This window comes from Taudactylus pleione, unplaced genomic scaffold, assembly GCF_031769625.1.
Source record: "Taudactylus pleione unplaced genomic scaffold, aTauple2 ptg000171l, whole genome shotgun sequence".
Taxonomy (NCBI): Eukaryota; Metazoa; Chordata; class Amphibia; order Anura; family Myobatrachidae; genus Taudactylus; species Taudactylus pleione.
In genome coordinates this window covers 103,418-125,035 of record NW_028284573.1, presented here as the reverse complement: position 1 = coordinate 125,035, position 21,618 = coordinate 103,418, and the positions used below count along the sequence as shown (strand labels likewise).

The following is a 21,618-nucleotide window of genomic DNA, read 5'->3' as shown; positions in this document are numbered from 1 at the left end:
TATGATTAAACCTAATAGCCCGGCCACATAAAATCAGTGTGACAGTATAGGAGGGAGCGGTGTATGCTTATACCTAATAGCCCAGCTACATAAAATCAGTGTGACAGTATGGGAGGGAGCGGTGTATGCTTATACCTAATAGCCCGGCCACATAAATCAGTGTGACAGTATATGAGGGAGCGGTGTATGGTTATACCTAATAGCCCGGCCACATAAAATCAGTGTGACAGTATGGGAGGGAGCGGTGTATGCTTATACCTAATAGCCCGGCCACATAAATCAGTGTGACAGTATGGGAGGGAGCGGTGTATGCTTATACCTAATAGCCCAGCTACATAAAATCAGTGTGACAGTATGGGAGGGAGCGGTGTATGCTTATACCTAATAGCCCAGCCACATAAATCAGTGTGACAGTATGGGAGGGAGCGGTGTATGCTTATACCTAATAACCCGGCCACATAATATCAGTGTGACAGTATGGGAGGGAGCGGTGTATGCTTCTACCTAATAGCCCGGCCACATAAATCAGTGTGACAGTATGGGAGGGAGCGGTGTATGCTTCTACCTAATAGCCCGGCCACATAAATCAGTGTGACAGTATGGGAGGAAGCGGTGTATGCTTATACCTAATAGCCCGGCCACATAAATCAGTGTGACAGTATGGGAGGGAGCGGTATATGCTTATACCTAATAGCCCGGCCACATACAATCAGTGTGACAGTATGGGAGGGAGCGGTGTATGCTTATACCTAATAGCCCGGCCACATAAAATCAGTGTGACATTATGGGAGGGAGCGGTGTATGATTACACCTAATAGCCCGGCCACATAAAATCAGTGTGACAGTATGGGAGGGAGCGGTGTATGCTTATACCTAATAGCCCGGCCACATAAAATCAGTGTGACAGTATGGGAGGGAGCGGTATATGCTTATACCGAATAGCCCAGCCACATAAAATCAGTGTCAGTATGGGAGGGAGCGGTGTATGATTATACCTAATAGCCCGGCCACATAAAATCAGTGTGACAGTATGGGAGGGAGCGGTGTATGATTATACCTAATAGCCCGGCCACATAAATCAGTGTGACAGTATGGGAGGGAGCGGTGTATGCTTATACCTAATAGCCCGGCCACATAACATCAGTGTGACAGTATGGGGGGGAGCAGTGTATGATTATACCTAATAGCCCGGCTACATAAATCAGTGTGACAGTATGGGAGGGAGCGGTGCATGATTATACCTATTAGCCCGGCCACATAAATCAGTGTGACAGTATGGGAGGGAGCGGTGTATGGTTATACCTAATAGCCCGAGCACATAAAATCAGTGTGACAGTATGGGAGGGAGCTGTGTATGCTTATACCTAATAGCACGGCCACATAAAATCAGTGTGACAGTATGGGAGGGAGCGGTGTATGCTTATACCTAATAGCCCGGCCACATAAAATCAGTGTGACAGTATGGGAGGGAGCGGTGTATGCTTATACCTAATAGCCCGGCTACATAAATCAGTGTGACAGTATGGGAGGGAGCGGTGTATGCTTATACCTAATAGCCCGGCCACATAAATCAGTGTGGTAGTATGGGAGGGAGCGGTGTATGCTTATACCTAATAGCCCGGCCACATAAATCAGTGTGATATTATGGGAGGGAGCGGTGTATGCTTCTACCTAATAGCCCGGCCACATAAATCAGTGTGACAGTATGGGAGGAAGCGGTGTATGCTTATACCTAATAGCCCGGCCACATAAATCAGTCTGACAGTATGGGAGGGAGCGGTGTATGCTTATATCTAATAGCCCGGCCACATAACATCAGTGTGACAGTATGGGAGGGAGCGGTGTATGATTATACCTAATAGCCCGGCCAAATAAAATCAGTGCGACAGTATGGGAGAGAGCGGTGTATGCTTATACCTAATAGCCCGGCCACATAAATCAGTGTGACAGTATATGAGGGAGCAGTGTATGGTTATACCTAATAGCCCGGCCACATAAAATCAGTGTGACATTATGGGAGGGAGCGGTGTATGATTATACCTAATAGCCCGGCCACATAAAATCAGTGTGACAGTATGGGAGGGTGCGGTGTATGCTTATACCTAATAGCCCGGCCACATAACATCAGTGTGACAGTATGGGAGGGAGCGGTGTATGCTTATACCTAATAGCCCGGCCACATAACATCAGTGTGACAGTATGGGAGGGAGCGGTGTATGCTTATACCTAATAGCCCGGCCACATAAAATCAGTGTGACAGTATGGGAGGGAGCGGTGTATGCTTATACCTAATAGCCCGGCAACATAAATCAGTGTGACAGTATGGGAGGCAGCGGTGTATGCTTATACCTAATAGCCCGGCCACATAAATCAGTGTGACAGTATGGGAGGGAGCGGTGAATGCTTATACCTAATAGCCCAGCCACATAACATCAGTGTGACAGTATGGGAGGGAGCGGTGTATGCTTATACCTAATAGCCCGGCCACATACAATCAGTGTGACAGTATGGGAGGGAGCGGTGTATGCTTATACCTAATAGCCCGGCCACATAATATCAGTGTGACAGTATGGGAGGGAGCGGTGTATGCTTATACCTAATAGCCCAGCCACATAATATCAGTGTGACAGTATGGGAGGGAGCGGTGTATGCTTATACCTAATAGCCCGGCTACATAAATCAGTGTGACAGTATGGGAGGGAGCGGTGTATGGTTATACCTAATAGCCCGGCCACATAACATCAGTGTGACAGTATGGGAGGGAGCGGTGTATGATTATACCAAATAGCCCGGCCACATAACATCAGTGTGACAGTATGGGAGGGAGCGGTGTATGCTTATACCTAATAGCCCGGCGACATAACATCAGTGTGACAGTATGGGAGAGAGCGGTGTATGCTTATACCTAATAGCCCGGCCACATAAATCAGTGTGACAGTATGGGAGGGAGCGGTGTATGCTTATACCTAATAGCCCGGCCACATAAATCAGTGTGACAGTATGGGAGGGAGCGGTGTATGCTTATACCTAATAGCCCGGCCACATAACATCAGTGTGACAGTATGGGAGGGAGCGGTGTATGATTATACCTAATAGCCCGGCCACATAAATCAGTGTGACAGTATGGGAGGGAGCGGTGTATGCTTATACCTAATAGCCCGGACACATAACATCAGTGTGACAGTATGGGAGGGAGCGGTGTATGCTTATACCTAATAGCCCGGACACATAACATCAGTGTGACAGTATGGGAGGGAGCGGTGTATGCTTATACCTAATAGCCCGGCCACATAAATCAGTGTGACAGTATGGGAGGGAGCAGTGTATGGTTATACCTAATAGCCCGGCCACATAAATCAGTGTGACAGTATGGGAGGGAGCGGTGTATGATTACACCTAATAGCCCGGTCACATAAATCAGTGTGACAGTATGGGAGGGAGCGGTGTATGATTACACCTAATAGCCCAGCCACATAAAATCAGTGTGACATTATGGGAGGGAGCGGTGTATGATTATACCTAATAGCCCGGCCACATAAAATCAGTGTGACAGTATGGGAGGGAGCGGTGTATGCTTATACCTAATAGCCCGGCCACATAACATCAGTGTGACAGTATGGGAGGGAGCGGTGTATGCTTATACCTAATAGCCCGACCACATAAATCAGTGTGACAGTATGGGAGGGAGCGGTGTATGATTATACCTAATAGCCCGGCCACATAAAATCAGTGTGACAGTATGGGAGGGAGCGGTGTATGCTTATACCTAATAGCCCGGCCACATAATATCAGTGTGACAGTATGGGAGGGAGCGGTGTATGATTATACCTATTAGCCCGGCCACATAAATCAGTGTGACAGTATGGGAGGGAGCGGTGTATGCTTATACCTAATAGCCCGGCCACATAAAATCAGTGTGACAGTATGGGAGGGAGCGGTGTATGATTATACCTAATAGCCCGGCCACATAACATCAGTGTGACAGTATGGGAGGGAGCGGTGTATGCTTATACCTAATAGCCCGGCCACATAAAATCAGTGTGACAGTATGGGAGGGAGCGGTGTATGCTTATACCTAATAGCCCGAGCACATAAAATCAGTGTGACAGTATGGGAGGGAGCGGTGTATGCTTATACCTAATAGCCCGGCCACATAAAATCAGTGTGACAGTATGGGAGGGAGCGGTGTATGCTTATACCTAATAGCCCGGCCACATAACATCAGTGTGACAGTATGGGGGGGAGCAGTGTATGCTTATACCTAATAGCACGGCCACATAAAATCAGTGTGACAGTATGGGAGGGAGCGGTGTATGATTATACCTATTAGCCCGGCCACATAAATCAGTGTGACAGTATGGGAGGGAGCGGTGTATGGTTATACCTAATAGCCCGGCCACATAAATCAGTGTGACAGTATGGGGTAGGGAGCGGTGTATGATTATACCTAATAGCCCGAGCACATAAAATCAGTGTGACTGTATGGGAGGGAGCTGTGTATGCTTATACCTAATAGCACGGCCACATAAAATCAGTGTGACAGTATGGGAGGGAGCGGTGTATGCTTATACCTAATAGCCCGGCCACATAAATCAGTGTGACAGTATGGGAGGGAGCGGTGTATGCTTATACCTAATAGCCCGGCCACATAAATCAGTGTGACAGTATGGCAGGGTGCGGTGTATGATTATACCTAATAGCCCGGCCACATAAATCAGTGTGACAGTATGGGAGGGAGTGGTGTATGCTTATACCTAATAGCCCGGCCACATAAAATCAGTGTGACAGTATGGGAGGGAGCGGTGTATGGTTATACCTAATAACCCGGCCACATAAAATCAGTGTGACAGTATGGGAGGGAGCGGTGTATGATTATACCTAATAGCCCGGCCACATAACATCAGTGTGACAGTATGGGAGGGAGCGGTGTATGGTTATACCTAATAGCCCAGCCACATAACATCATTGTGACAGTATGGGAGGGAACGGTGTATGGTTATACCTAATAGCCCGGCCACATAAATCAGTGTGACAGTATGGGAGGGAGCGGTGTATGCTTATACCTAATAGCCCGGCCACATAACATCAGTGTGACAGTATGGGGGGGAGCAGTGTATGCTTATACCTAATAGCCCGGCTACATAAATCAGTGTGACAGTATGGGAGGGAGCGGTGTATGATTATACCTATTAGCCCGGCCACATAAATCAGTGTGACAGTATGGGAGGGAGCGGTGTATGGTTATACCTAATAGCCCGGCCACATAAATCAGTGTGACAGTATGGGGGAGGGAGCGGTGTATGATTATACCCAATAGCCCGAGCACATAAAATCAGTGTGACAGTATGGGAGGGAGCTGTGTATGCTTATACCTAATAGCACGGCCACATAAAATCAGTGTGACAGTATGGGAGGGAGCGGTGTATGCTTATACCTAATAGCCCGGCCACATAAAATCAGTGTGACAGTATGGGAGGGAGCGGTGTATGCTTATACCTAATAGCCCGGCCACATAAAATCAGTGTGACAGTATGGGAGGGAGCGGTGTATGCTTATACCTAATAGCCAAGCCACATAACATCAGTGTGACAGTATGGGAGGGAGCGGTGTATGCTTATACCTAATAGCCCGGCCACATAAATTAGTGTGACAGTATGGGAGGGAGCGGTGTATGATTATACCTAATAGCCCGGCCACATAAATCAGTGTGACAGTATGGGAGGGAGCGGTGTATGATTATACCTAATACCACGGCCACATAAAATCAGTGTGACAGTATGGGGGGGAGCAGTGTATGCTTATACCTAATAGCCCGGCCACATAACATCAGTGTGACAGTATGGGGGGGAGCAGTGTATGCTTATACACAAAAATTGTATCTTGGTTTGCTTTGCATGCTGGGTAACTCTACGCTAATGTTGTTTTCAAGAATGCAGGGGACATTCGCAGTGTAAACGTATCCTCATGAAATGCTGAATAGCAATGAGTGGAAAACTACAAGCTGTCCTCCATTGTCCGTCCTTTTCCCAGTAGCAGCTCCCAGAATGTACCAGCTGGGATCTCTATTCACTTGAAGCAACTGGAAACCTGAGCAAGCCAGGATAAAACAAGTCGGGATATATGATTTTATATATATATATACATATGCCCCAGGAGGAAGGTGCCGGAGGGCACCGAAACAGCTGTCGTGCCAATTATCTTGATACTGCTATGTCGGTTCACACTGCCCGGTCACTGATAAGTACTCTTTTTCTGATATGCACTGTTTAGCACTTTTTGTGAACTGATATATTTTTGAAATTAAGTCATAAAACCTTTTTTTTGCATATGAGATTGGTGTGCTGGTTTACCAGTTCTGTTCTGGTTCCTTCTTTTTGGCTATACATAATATATGACCAAGCACCCTGAACGAATATACATAATGCATGTGTGCAAAACACACTCACTCTCTCAAAAAAAAACTATATATATATATATCTATATCTATATATATATATGTATATATATATATATATGTGTATGTATGAACACGTGTGACAACAATCAGAGATGAACTGGCAAGCCCAGGAGCAGAGCACTGTGTACCTGGCGGGAGGGTGTGTGAGTGGCAAACCCAGGAGCAGAGCACTGTGTACCTGGTGGGAGGGGTCATGTTGGAGGGTGTGTGAGTGGCAAGCCCAGGAGCAGAGCACTGTGTACCTGGTGGGAGGGGTCATGTTGGAGGGTGTGTGAGTGGCAAGCCCAGGAGCAGAGCACTGTGTACCTGGTGGGAGGGGTCATGTTGGAGGGTGTGTGAATGGCAAGCCCAGGAGCAGAGCACTGCGTACCTGGTGGGAGGGGTCATGTTGGCGGGTGAAAGTGGTTAACTGCTGCCAATCGGGGGACCATGAGGAGGGGGCGCGGCTAAATTACATTTTCTCGTCATAAGAGCAAGACAGGTGCTCATCGGGTTATTTTCTCTGTGATATCACTAATGAATTTAGACCCTGTGCCCTAGAGGCAAATTATCCACTATCATCCTAAGATCACACGTAGGGTCCAGCTGGCACAGAGGGAACCAGATTACTCTATCTTGTTTGTATGTCAGGTGTTTTATTTTCTGTCCAGCACCTTGCCTAGAACCCCATGAAGTCTTGATCAGGCTCCGTTATCCTCCTGCGACATCATTGGTTACTAGTGAATTGAGAATTTACAATCCGACAGAGATTGGTTCAGTCTCCAAAGTGGCAACTTCCACAGCGTAGAAGAGACAAATACTCTTCAGTAACAACGTCCTCTGCTTTGTCTTACAGAACTAATGGGCATCCTGCTGGCCGGTGGTCTCGCAGGGGTGGTGGCTTGGGGCATAGCCACACCAATGGATGTGATTAAAGCTCGTCTGCAGGTGGATGGAGTCACACAGCGGAGGTACAGAGGGGTCATTCACTGCGTCACGGACAGTGTACAGAAGGAAGGGGCCACCGTGCTCTTTAAAGGACTCACATTGAACTGCCTCAGAGCCTTCCCTGTCAACATGGTGGTGTTCTTCACCTACGAGACCATACTGAAACAGATCAAACCTTTCTCCATATGACGATTCTTCATGCAAGAACGATTCTCAGGGAAATCTATATATATAGAGGAATGCTTTTGCCAATTACATACCTCCTAACTCCCCATAATGCCAAGATTCATGGTCCTTATAAAAGGTGGAGCTTACGCTGATTTTGGTAGAGCTTTATTTAAAAAAATAGTAAAATGGGTTTGGGCACATCGTGGTCGGGGAAAATTTTGTCCATATTTGACCTTTATAAACGTTAGGAGACCAGCAGCCGGCTATGAAACCAAGTACATGCCCAGCCCATTTCCTCCGAGCACTGACGCTCGCTGGCGGCACCAAAGGGGGGGTAGTCCGGGTGTAAATGTGTCAAATTGCGCCATTCTGGCAGCTGGCTACTTACCGTAACCGCGAGCTGGCTGGGGGAATTTAATTTATTACTTTTCAAAGGCTGACGTGATCCTTTTTAAATACGTATTACGCAATTCCCTGGTCTCAAGATCGTTCAGAGATCATAAACAAGGTTGATTTTTACTAGCGAGAGTGATCTGGGACGGATTTATACGTCTGAGTGAACGTGCTGTATGCAAAGATATACTGCTATTACCATCTGTAGAGATGCATACACTGATGCGGCTGTTGCGACAGTGTAGCCCGACCTATTCACGGTGAGATCACATCCTTTTCTTGCATTTGTATTCTTTATTTTATCATGTGTGTTGGTGAATGTATGTTAGCCTGGGTGTATAGTATCGGAGTTGCCCCCTTATTTACTGCGGTGCCGCGTACACATTCCCGGCGGGTGCAGTTGATCTCAGGCTAGAGTTGGAATTTGGGTTTGAAGGACCCACGTGATAGATTTCTGCACTATAGACAATAAACACCTATTATAACATATACATACAAGTCATGCTATGATTGCGAGGCAGATACACAGATGCGCTTATGTAGGCTCTACGCTACGTTCAGTCTCACCGTCAGTCGCTGCAGCATGAACAGCTGGTAAATTAAATATCCCAGATAGACAATAGACTGTCAGTACACACTGGAAATTTGCAGGATACTTGATGAACTATAAGTGCAATCATCATTAATCCCAGTCCATGAAATATCTTGTGTGGCCAGTGTATATATACACCACATAGGCTATACCAGAGGTTCCCAAACGCAGTCCTCAAGGCTCCCCAACAGTTCACGTTTTAGTGATATCCATGGTTGAGCACAGGTGATTAAATCAAAGTGACTGAGGTACTAATTAAATAACCTGTGCTCAACCATGGATATCTCTAACACCTGAACTGTTGGGGAGCCCTGAGGACAGTGATTGGGTCTATACAGAAATCAATATTCTATATTTTCTCAATGTTACAGGTAACACCATTGTAAAACAAGCGTCTGAATGCAGGAGCAAGGGGCAGCACCTCCACACCCTGCACTGGACACCACCACCTGCCCCAGATCATGTGACGTCAGGAAGAGGGGGGGCCGGGTTAGGAGCAGCCAGGTACATGGGTGCCAAGTTCCGCCCCAGGATGCCATTTCAGGCACCCCACGAGCCAGAGAAGGTTGCCACTTGGGCAGCAACAATGTTTCCCCCACCCCCTCGGCCTGGTCACAAACCGCTCTTTATGGCCCTGCCTGAGTGTATTTACAGTCATTAGTGCCATCAACACGTGTCCTTGCTGAAGCTGGCAGCAACTACTGGACACAGTTTATTGGAAAAGCCAAGCGAGTGTTAAGCACAATATATTAAGGTGGGTACAAATTAGATGATATGTCGCCCCATCCGGCAGATAGGCCCGACATATCGTCCACATCGGGAAATGTGTACCCACTGTGGAAGACCATGCACGCTCTCGCAGGTCGTCCATCTGGATCGTTCTCCGTCAGCCTGCATGTAGGGGCCAACGCCAGACAGGTGAATGGAGCCGATGCCTGACATGGCGGGCACCAGATTGTGTAATGTGTAGCAGCCGCAGTTCTGGGTACACGCATTGATAAGTGTGTACCCAGCTTACAGATATGACCACTAGCGGCGCTATGCTATTGTAGTCTGGATAGACGTTCAGTCCATTTCTTACTATAAAACTCCTACTTATACCAACTAATTCAAATATGTGGGGCAATATTGGGCAAGAGGTAAGATGCCCTGTGGCGACGGGGGTGTTCTGCATGTTTCCCTGCCCACCCCAATCTGCTCTCTTCTACTCACGCCATAGCCAATATCCCAAGCCACTGCATGGCACCATTACATTTTGAGAACACAGATTAGCTCACATTTGGCGTTAACAATACAAAACAAATCTGTTACACTATAAAAGCCGAATATGATAGATAAAAAGGTTTTGCTTTGGAAACTTCAATAAAGATATAAAACAGGGAGCTCATAGTGCCCGAATCAATAGCGTCCGGTTTTAGGTAAATGTTTCTATACACAGAACTTTGAAAAACTTGATATGTTTGCTTGTCTGAAACGTGATCACACCGCACAGCCGTCCAGACCTCATCAATATCCACATCCTAAAAAGGCAAATTCCACTAGTGCAATACTGCACTTGCAAACGAAACGCGTTGGGTGGCATGCCATGTTTCTGTTTCCCATGTGTGGATTGTGGTATAGCAGAGAGGGTTGTTGATACTGGGAGCATCAATCAGATTAGCTGCTTTATCATGTGACCCTGTGAGCACATTTTAATCAAGCCTGTGATTTGGCAATGAGAGGTGTTTTTAGCAGTATTACACTGGAGGGATTGTAATCCGAATATCAACAAGAGAGTGGCGGCAGGTTCTGAATGTCAACATGGACTTTCAGTCAACAAGCGACGTGTCGACATTAAAAAATGAAAACATGTAAGAAAGAAAGAAAAAGCTGTCAACCTTACAAAAATGATGACATATTGCTTGTCGACCTAAAGTCCATGTCGACATTGAGAATTTTTCCTAAGACACCCATGGAATTTGCCTCTTTTAGGATATGGGTATAGGAGAGGTGTGGACGGATCTGTGTTGTGATCACGTGTTTCTTCAGATAAGCAATCAGACCAAGTTTTTCAAAGTTCCGTGTCTAGAAACAATGACCTAAAGCTGTACGCTATTGCTTCAGGCACTAGGAGCTCCCCCCCATGTTCTTTTGTAGGAGACATCAAGTTTGGTTTTCAAGCTGGAGGGTCCGGTTACAGGGTTGAGCTACTGTAGACACAGCAATACTGGACGTCCTGTAATGTTATCATTTGCGTTGGAGGGGGCAAACTGTATTTTGAAAAATATATCCGATAAAAAAACAAAAAAACAAAACTGCAACTGTGTATAAGAATAAACACCAAATACAACATACAGAAAATAAAATCACCCGACACTTGCTCCGTTCTTGTGCTCGTTTCAGACCATTAAGAGTTATCGCTACACAAACCCACTACAGCCTGACGGGCGACTGCCAGCAATCTTGGGGAATGAAGCTTAGACAAAACAGTTTTATTGATGAGGAAATAAACATGTCCACCCCTGACCGTCAGCAGCAGCAGAGGGATGACCACAGGGTGCATAGTATAATCAGGAGATGGCTCCAGGCCTCCAGGGGACAAGTAGAAGGACGTTACCCGAAGGCTATACTGGTGTCTGCACAGCATGTTCTAGCCGATAACCCAATAGAAGCTGGTTTATAAGAGTCTTGTCATTGTCCCTCTTACGAACCGGTAGCGGTGGGAGAGGGTTTCCTTTGTATTCTATAACAGCCATCTTGGCACGGTCCAGGTTCTCTCGGGTTGGTATCTGGAACCTATTTACGTAGTTGCCATTATCTGAACTGAAGCGCGGAACCAGAGTCTTGAAAAGCTTGTGAATGAGATCCTTCTCCTGGAAGAACAGAGAAAACCATTGACACGAACATTTACACAAGTGATTTTTAGTAATTTAAAAGGGAAAAGAAACCAAGATTCACCCCTTCATGGGACAGAGGGCAGCAATGGAGGGAGAACCGCACACAAGGCGCAGTTTCACCTCCCGTGTATACAGCCACGTGCTGGTGTTGGGGCATGGGTACCTCCCGTGTATACAGCCACGCGCTGGTGCATGGGTACCTCCCGTGTATACAGCCACGCGCTGAGGTATGGGTACCTCCCGTGTATACAGCCACGCGCTGAGGTATGGGTACCTCCCGTGTATACAGCCACGCGCTGAGGTATGGGTACCTCCCGTGTATACAGCCACGCGCTGAGGTATGGGTACCTCCCGTGTATACAGCCACGCGCTGAGGTATGGGTACCTCCCGTGTATACAGCCACGCGCTGAGGTATGGGTACCTCCCGTGTATACAGCCACGCGCTGAGGTATGGGTACCTCCCGAGTATATACAGCCACGCGCTGAGGTATGGGTACCTCCCGAGTATATACAGCCACGCGCTGAGGTATGGGTACCTCCCGTGTATACAGCCATTTCCCAAATCACTGTATTGTCAATGCATGCAAGGCCAAGTCCCTACCAAAGCCAGGCCCCTGGATCTTTCTGCTTGAACATTTGTCAAAATAATTAAAATAATGCACCTTTATATGCTGCCGTCTCCAAAGTATGACAATGAATGAAACCAATTTATGAAAGAGAAACGCTGCCAAGATCAAGAAAGTAACGAGCCCGAAAAAGTGGTCGGCGATTTTTTATAATTGATATGACCAATTCTCCCAGAGGATGACCCTAACGGGTTGAAACGCGTTGAAGACACTACACTTCCATCTACATTGCCGGCTACAGTTTACTCCCATCACTGACCACCGCAGAGCTGATCTAACTCTGGCCCGATCACGTGACCAGGAATGACAGGAGAATCCAGACACCGGAGCCTAAAGACTGCTGCCGTACACCGGAGGACACAGACCGCGGGGAGGAGGAGGAGGGATTCAGCCACACCTAGAGGCAGGCGAGTCTCTAAAGTGGAACACAAACACAACACAAATGGGCGCTGTGGTTATGTAGGAGAAGAATGTTGTTCCTATGCAGCTTTCTAAAGGGTGGCTGACCCCTTAAATGGAGAAAACAAACAATATTGTGGGAAAGCGCAATGGAATAACCAATGAATAATATTTAATATAAAATATAGTATCTTGAATAAAAACGGTCTGTTATCAATGGATATCTATACATAAAACACACAAATAAGACCATATATTGTATGGAGAGTGACCAAAAAAAATTGATTTACACTGTGCCTGTAAATGAGTAACATAATGGTGAGAAACATATCTGAGGTACCTCATATCCTATTGAAAATCCAGAAAAAGAAAAAGGCCTAATTGTAGTACTTTATAAAAACACAAAATGGAAAAATTAGGAATTGAAGATGAAAAATGTAAATGTCTCAATCGTTCTCCACTGTACATGTGATAATCAACCTAGCATTAGTATGCAATGTTGTTGAGGTGATGAATGAGTCCTGAATGGTTGATATAGAAACAGTGTCAATTGAACACAATCAGTAATTCAAAGCACTTAGATTAGCCTCAGTTTATGGGCTGAAATCACCAGTACACTGTGTAAAATGCGGGCTGACCTGTTAGATATAATTCAAATATATCAGACTGGAACCGAAGGGCAGTGTCCGGAATGCCACTCCGATGGTCCGATGGTGAGTACCGCCGTGCAGAGAGAGGATGTGCAGCCTACAATTGCCAGGGAATATCAGTGCCGGTGATCAGCCGCTCTGGTGGTAAATGCTGCCGCGTGCCGGAATGGTGTAATCCCCTGTTGCTGGAGAGTCTCCGATAGCCGCTGTCACAGGGAGGGGGCACAGTCACACACCCGCAGACTGCTGGTGCAGAATACAGCAGCCCAGTGCACAGCCGCGCCGGTCACATGGTCTCCGCAATATGAGGTACCCCAGATATGTGTTTCTCACCATTATGTAACTCATTTACAGGCACAGTGCAAACCAATTTTTTTTGGTCACTCTCCATACAATATATGGTCTTATTTGTGTGTTTTATATATAGATATCCATTGATAACAGACCGTTTTTATTCAATATTCTATATTTTATATTAAATAATAGGAGATATGGTAAGAACGTACCTTTGTTATCTCTATTTATACGAAGTCCATAGGGTTCCACAGGATACCTTGGGGTATAGGTGATGACGTCAGGCATCGGGCACCATAGAGTTAAGTTTTCAGCCTCCCAGGATGCACTAGGGTCCCCCTCCTATACCCCGCCCCCGAGCCAAGGCATCTCAGTTAAGTACCAAGCCATAGGCCGGAGGAGGAGAAGGAAGAGAGAGAAAAAAAAAAGATCTGGACACACACAAGAATCACATTCTCACCAGAGGGAGACGGAAAAACCGGTGACCAGAGCAAAGCCCATCTGCAGCACAGGTGCGACAGGCCGGGAGTCCTGTGGAACCCTATGGACTTCGTACAAATAGAGATAACAAAAGGTAAGTTCTTACCATATCTCCTATTTTCTACATCAGGGTCCATAGGGTATCCACAGGATACCTTGGGGATGTCCCAAAGCAGTATCCTTTAAGGGTGGGGAAGCTCCTGTGCTGAAAGGAGAATCCGCCGCCCAAAGGAAGCATCCTGAGAGGCAAAGGTGTCAAACGCGTAATACCTCACAAAGGTATGGACCGAGGACCATGTGGCAGCCTTGCAGATCTGGACTGCAGAGGCACCACGTCGAGCAGCCCACGAATTACCCACAGACCTAGTGGAATGAGCCCTCACAGAGGAAGGAACCGGAAGGCCTTCATGAAGATAAGCTTCTGAAATGGCCATACGAATCCAGCCTGCCAAAGTCTGCTTTGAAGCAGGCCAACCCCTTTTTACGGAAGCCATAGAGGACAAACAAGGCGTCCGACTTCCTAAACGAAGAAGTGCGGTCAACATAAATCCTTAAGGCCCGCACAACATCCAAAGTGGCCTCACCCACTGAAAGATCAGGTGAGTTAAAAGCCGGCACAACGATTTCCTCGTTGATGTGAAAACTGGAAACAACTTTAGGAAGGAAACCAGGACGAGTGCGCAGCACCGCCCTGTTCCTATGAAAAATCAGAAAAGGGGGTCTACAGGAGAGAGCCCCTAAGTCAGAAACACGTCTGGCCGAAGCTATGGCCAGAAGGAAAATAGTTTTAGCTGTCAGCCATTTGAGGTGCACTGAGCCCAGTGGTTCAAAAGGCGGTCCCTGGAGAGCCCTCAGGACCACAGCTAAATCCCAAGGCGCCACCGGTGGAACAAAAGGTGGCTGAATTCTGAGAACACCTTGCATAAAGGTGCGCACATCAGAGATTGCAGCAATCCTATGATGGAACCAGACGGACAGGGCAGACACCTGCACCTTCAGAGACGCAAGGCGAAACCCATGGTCCAGTCCCGCCTGTAGGAAAGCTAATACTCTAGACAGACGGAACTCCCGAGGAGCATAACCTCTCGGCCGACACCACTGGAAGAACGTATGCCACACACGATGGTATATCCTTGCAGAGGATGGTTTCCGAGCCCTTAGCACTGTTTGCACTACAGACCTGGAAAACCCCCTGGACCTTAACATGGCCGTCTCAACAGCCACGCCGTCAAAGACAGCCGATTCAGGTCCAGGTGAAGACAAGGACCCTGTGACAGGAGGTCCGGACGTAACGGCAACCGCAGAGGAATGTCCACGAACAGTCCCTGGAGGTCTGAGAACCAGTGCCTCCAGGGCCACGCGGGAGCTATCAACAGGAGCGTCCCTCCTTTCTGTTTGAATTTCTGGATTACCCGTGGAAGAAGGGAAAACGGAGGAAACATAAGCAAACCGGAACGTCCACCGGACGGACAGAGCATCCACCAGAGACGCCTTTTCGTCTCTTGTGCGAAACCCGTACACCGGCAACTTGCTGTTTGTGCCGTGACGCCAAGAGGTCGATCTCTGGAAGACCCCACCTGTCCACCAGAAGTTGAAAGACGTCCTGGTGCAGAGACCATTCCCCCGGATGAACGTCCTGGCGACTGAGAAAGTCCGCCTCCCAGTTTAGGACTCCCGGGATGAAGACTGCTGATATGGCCGGGAGATTGCGCTCCACCCAAACTAGGATTCGGGACACCTCTACGAGAACCGCCCGACTTCGGGTTCCTCCTTGCCGATTTATGTAGGCCGTAGCGTTGTCCGACTGGACCTGCACTGGGTGACCTTGGAGAACTCGATGTGCCTGCTGGAGAGCATTGAATACCGCTCGGAGCTCCAAGATGTTTATTGGAAGCTCTGTTTCCGCCCGAGTCCACCTGCCCTGGAACAAGTGTGGACCCGTGACTGCTCCCCAGCCTCGCAGACTGGCGTCCGTTGTCAACAGGACCCAATTCGCCACCCCGAACGGACGACCCCTGTTGAGATGGGTCGTCTGCAACCACCAGGCTAGGGACAGGCGAACCTCCGGAGTGAGCACCATCGTCTGGGATTTTAGACTCTGAGGCAGTCCATTCCATTTGGACAGGATCAATTGCTGCAGAGGTCTGGAGTGAAACTGGGCATATTCCACCATGTCGAATACCGACACCATGGAGCCCAGTAACCTCATCGCCGAGTGCAGAGACTCACGGCGATTCTGCAGACAACTGCGCACCCTCAACTGCAAGGCAGAGATCTTTTCCCCGTCACAAAAATCCTTTGCTGTCCGGAGTCCAATAAGGCTCCGAGGTGCAGAATCCTCTGAGACGGGATCAGGGTGGACTTCTGCCAGTTTATCAACCAGCCGTGCCGTTGCAGTACCGCAATGGTCAGGTCAAAGTGGCGTAGAAGGAGCTCTGGAGATCCTGCCACCAACAGAAGGTCATCCAAGTACGGTAACATGCGGACTCCCTGCAGCCGCAGGGAAGCCGCCATGACCGCCATCACCTTGGTGAATACACGTGGTGCTGTCGCCAGCCCAAAAGGTAACCTCCCGGAACTGAAAATGGTCGTTGTGGATTGCAAACCTGAGGAACTGTTGATGGCGTAAAAGAATAGGGACATGCAGGTAAGCGTCTTGTATGTCCAACGACACCATGTAATCCCCAGGTTCCAGCGCCAGAATGATGGACCGTAGGGTCTCCATCCGAAATCTCGGCACCCGCAAAGACTTGAGTGCTTTGAGGTTGAGGATCGGACGATACGACCCATTGGGTTTCTGCACCAAAAACAGATTGAAATAGAAACCCTGGCCCCTCTGGGAGAATGGAACAGGCACTATAACTCCAGCCTGGAGCATAGTGTGCAAAACATTCCGCAGTTCTATGGCCTTGCTCCGGTCTGAAGGAAAACCCGTGGTGAAGAATCGAGACGGGGGCCTGTGCCGAAAGGAGAGGGCGTACCCGTTAGAAACCACCTCGAGAACCCAAGTGTCTGTCGTGGTAACCGACCAACACTGGGCGAACTGCAGCAGGCGGCCTCCCACTTTGGGATCCCCCAAAGGGAGGCCCGGACCGTCAGGCCGCAGGCTTGTCATCGGGCTTAGGGGCCGGATGTCTGGTACTCCAGGCCGATTTTTTGGGGGCCAGCCTGTCTGGGAAAGGACTGTGTTTTAGGCCTACCCTGGGCCCTGTAAGGCCGAAAGGACGACGTACCTGAACCGGAAGGAACCGCAGCAGACGGAAGACATGCCGATTTGGCTGCCGCCAGCGTGGCTACGATTTTGTCCAGATCCAGACGAAAGAGGACTTCTCCATTGAAAGGTAAAGCTTCCAAGCCCTTCTTGGAATCAGCGTCCGCCTTCCGAAATCGCAACCATAAGGTGTGACGAGCAGCGACAGCCGCCGAAGAAATCCGAGACGCCAGGGTACTGATATCCAAGGCCGCCTCATTGATATAAGTGGCCGAGTCCCAGAGATTGCCTACCAAATCGGTCTGTTCAGCCGAACAGTCGGAATCGAAAGACGCTTCCAAATTATCAGCCCAGCGCTCCATAGCTCTGGCTACCCAACAAATAGCCATAGCCGGCCTAGCTGCCCCCCCCCCCGCAAGGGAATAAACGGACTTTAGGCAAATCTCTACCTTACGGTCCGTAGCATCCTTCAAGGAAGACATGGAGGGCATGGCCAATGTGGCACTGCGGACTAGGCGTGTCACATGGGAATCCACCTGTGGAGGGGATTCCCACTTTGAAAAATAATTATCCGCAAACGTATAAGCCACCGCCAAGCGCCTCTGAGGCTGATACCGTTTGCCCGGGTGTTTCCACGCCTCCTCTAAATGGTCCACCAATTGACCCGAAAGAGAAAACACTGTGGCGTCACCCTTAATATCCTTAAAAAAGGCATATTTAGATTTTGACACCGGAGGATTTTCATCCTCAATCACTAAAGCTGTGCGGACTGCCCAAATAAGTCCAGGAATATAAACCTTGGACCTAGCGTCCGACTCTTTAGTACGGAGAGGTTCCTGGTCCGAAAGATCCAGAATCTCCCCATCATCAGACGTCACGTCGTCATCCTCATAAGGAGCGGACAGAGACGCCACCGACCACTTATGCGGCCACAACACAGACTCCACTTGTAACACGTCCGACAAGTGCTGTACAGAACTTGTCAAGAGAATTAACCCACGCAGGCTCCTGATAGACCTGGGGAGGGGAAATAGGGAGACTGTGGGGTACCATCAATTGTCTCGGGAAACCCTGCATGGGTGACGACACCACCGACTGCTGGGACAAATCCATCTGTGAGAACGCAGGCTGCGGAGCTAACTGGCCCACGAGGGTTGTAAGCGCTTTGGCAAAACAAGCCCAGGGCGGCTCCTGTACCGGGGCCGTGACAGTATTTGGCCGCGCCAATAAATAACACTGCCGACATAGCCCCTCCGCGCTACCTTCACCTTCCGCTATAGGTACCTTGCACGTAGTACACAAAAGCTGGAGAGGAAAGTCACTCTCAGACATGATGGTAAGTATGTGACCCCTCTCACTGATACGCGTTAGTATAGTGTCAGACCACCCTGCAATCACAGCACCGCAAAGGGCTTTAGCAGAAAAAGATCAGGGACAGTGAAAAGGCTGACAGTAGAAAATGAAAGTACAGGTAGCAGCGCTAGCAGAAGTCACATACAATGCAAAGAAAATCAATTCCTGCACTAATCGGCAGTATGACGTGCATGTTCAGGCGATGATTGATATCGAAGACGACCAGCTGGTGCGCGCATCGCTGGTCGTTTCTGACATTTTCATGCACGATTAATGAGCGATTGCATGATTACGATGTCGTAATCGTGCAATCACTCGTTAATATCGGCTAGTGGATCTGTAGCTTAACAGTGGAGGGGGAGCCCGGGGGAGATAGTCACTTACCCTCCCCAGGCAGAGAAGTACACAGCTGATGGTCCATGAGTACAGGGCACAGTCTGCAGCAAAGACGTGGCACGTACACAGGCATTAGTTGTTGTATATCCCAGTCCAGAGTCCCTGTTTCCAGCCCAATTGGCTCCCCCTCTGATCTGCCCTGGAAACACCCCAGGCAACGTTAACACCATATAGACTGCAATTAATTTCCACCAACAGATAGCGGGACGCTGCATATCTCGATTAGGAGACTATTACGTAGATCCGTTGAACCACGTTTACCGTGGCAAGAACTACAGTAATCCAACCCCTAGGGGGGGCAGTGTTCAAATTTAAGCCATGAGGATACGCCACATCAGGCTTATCCCGCTATACGTGACACATGTGAATTTACATTTATTCTGTGTTTGATGGTTTTAGACAATCTTTATTAAACTTGTTTTCATTTACCTAAAGAATTTTGCTTGTTATCCTTACTACTGTTGCCATAATTTATTTTAAAGTAACACACCATCTATACAGGGTCAATACTATTACGTAACATATCAACATACGGGATGCAGTCAGGAAGCCGACGGTCGGAATGCCGATCGCCGGCTTCCCGACTGTCTAATCCCGGCAAGGTACTTATGACAGGCGGTGAAATCCCGTTGAGTCATTAGACCTACGCCCGGCATACCGAACGAAGGTAAGCCGGGCGCGGACAGCCACAGTAGGGGGAAGGGGGGTGGGGGGGGGGGTTAGTTAGCTTTTAGGGCACCCCCCCAGGAGGGTTAGGCCAGGTGACGGGAGGGGGGGGACTGATAAGGCACCCCCGGGGGGAGGTTAGGGTTAGGCACCCCCCCAGAGACATAGGGTTAGGCTGCAGGGAAGAGGGGGGTTCGGTTTAGGCACTTGGGGGAGAGGTTAGGGTTAGGCATCCCTAAGGGAGGGTTAGGTTAGCGATACTTACCTTAATTAACGATCTGGATCTTCACCCCTGCCGCTGTCAGGATTATATATACACACATTGCAGCGCTGAGCTCACCATTACCCCATGTGTATTTTGGAAGGAAGGAATACCTTCTAACTGAGCAGCTTACCTCGTACACGTAGGATGATCCCTGTACGCAATGTTCATTCGTGTTAAATAATTGACTGGAAAATTGAGTGACATCTAGAAACTTTCACATTACTATAAACAGAAATGACTAAAAATATAAGATCCCACAGAGATCCCAACTTGAAATTTGGTACGGACAATCTTAAAACATCAAGGAATAAATACAACATTTTTGAAAAATTTTCAGTTATGTTTTTATTTTTTGGAAATGTATTTCTAAATTGTTTTGAGTCTGCGGCCATGACATGTTGTCTTCCCTAACCCTAGACATGTTGTATATTAAATGAATGCCTGTTATGTTTCAACAAAATTACTACTTTTTTATTTTTTTTTCCCCCCCAATATCTCATTCCTATCCTGAGAGTTTTTGTATACTCACAAGTGCCTTATCTATATGATAATTGTACAAGTTCTGTTCCTCGCAGTGAGAGCTGTTGGGGCGTGCGCCCAGGATTCCACATCGAGGAGACCGGGAACGGCTGCCGGGAATGAGGAGGGAAGGCGTGACGGAGCGGGGGACTGAACGGAAAAGAGGGGGTGGGGCCTGACATAACCCTCGGGCCCAATAAAGATTTGTGGTCAGCTTTGATGTTCCATGTAGTATACAGTGTGCAATAAAAATTGGGGAATGTAAGATAAAAAAAAAAGTGATTAAAACTTGGATCAGTTGATCTGTAAATGCTCCAGAATCACAAAAGGGGTTTAACGCGAGTGGTAACCCATGTATTCCGGGCACTTATTCAGGAATCAACGCATGTTAGCCGCAGGTTTGCCCGGTAATTGACTAGCTCCAGGCGTTAAATCCGGAGCATTACCCAGGCAGTTAACACTGCGGCTAATTGAATCTGCCCCTATGGGGTAAAACCTTTGTTTGTTGCAGGTGATTAGAGAAAACCAATATTGAGAATATAAATAAAACTATCAGAGGTACCGTCAGCCAGAAGTCAGCCATCTTCATGGCTTTCTCATCCGTATCGCCACATTTCCCATAATCAATGATCTGAAACAAAAAACGATAACATAGTGAGTGACGTTTAATGTACGGCACCAATCCCTTCTATACCCTACACACAAGGAGCCAGAGAGGGAGAAGACCCCATTACCGGGCTACGTTTTTCCACACAGACTGACACGACATGGTGGACATCAGACATAAATGCTCAGCTAATAAGAGGAACCAGGGTGGGGGCTCTCCATTCCCAGGCAGCAGCACAGAGATCCAAATAGTAACACAGGACACATGTCAGAGGTGGATATTATAGGACACATGTCAGAGGTGGACATTATAGGACACATGTCAGAGGTGGACATTATAGGACACATGTCAGAGGTGGACATTATAGGACACATGTCAGAGGTGGATATTATAGGACACATATTACCACTCCCCCTCCCCAGGCACCTTGTTGGCATAGAAATGCAGCTCGTCCGCCCGGGCCCAGGTGGTCTCTATCCGCTCATGTCTGACCAGCGCCGTGAGGAGGTTCCGCAGCATGTCCAGCCTGGAGCGGGGCCCCCGCCCCATACGCCGGGCCACTTTGCCATGGGAGATGAGTAGGCTCCTGAACAGCCTCATACTAATGACAGAAGGTTACAGATCTCTGTCCTCCCCCGGCCCCCGTACAACATGGAAGACACTTCCGGCCTCCGTACACTGTGGAAGACACTTCCGGCCTCCGTACACTGTGGAAGATACTTCCGGCGTCCGTACACT

At 48.3% G+C, this 21,618-nt stretch overlaps 2 protein-coding genes across 3 annotated transcripts in view; one reads left to right on the top strand and one right to left on the bottom strand.

Annotated features, from left to right (window-relative positions):
• Positions 1–7,704, top strand: part of SLC25A47 (solute carrier family 25 member 47) — a 92,351-nt gene extending 84,647 nt beyond the window's left edge. For both annotated transcript variants that reach the window (XM_088475387.1, XM_088475386.1), the window contains one exon: positions 7,293–7,704. In XM_088475387.1, coding sequence (XP_088331513.1) covers positions 7,293–7,573 — 281 coding nt within the window. In that variant the 3' untranslated portion in view covers positions 7,574–7,704. The remainder of the gene's footprint in view (positions 1–7,292) is intronic.
• A 3,287-nt stretch (positions 7,705–10,991) lies between these two features.
• MRPL17 (mitochondrial ribosomal protein L17) lies at positions 10,992–21,582 on the bottom strand. Its single transcript, XM_088475388.1, has 3 exons — positions 21,307–21,582; positions 20,836–20,904; positions 10,992–11,389 (listed from the first exon to the last, which is right to left on the bottom strand). Exons 1-3 carry the CDS (start codon positions 21,478–21,480, stop codon positions 11,141–11,143), a joined length of 492 nt encoding a protein of 163 aa, XP_088331514.1. The 5' UTR covers positions 21,481–21,582; the 3' UTR covers positions 10,992–11,140.
• Between the last annotated feature and the right edge of the window lie 36 nt (positions 21,583–21,618).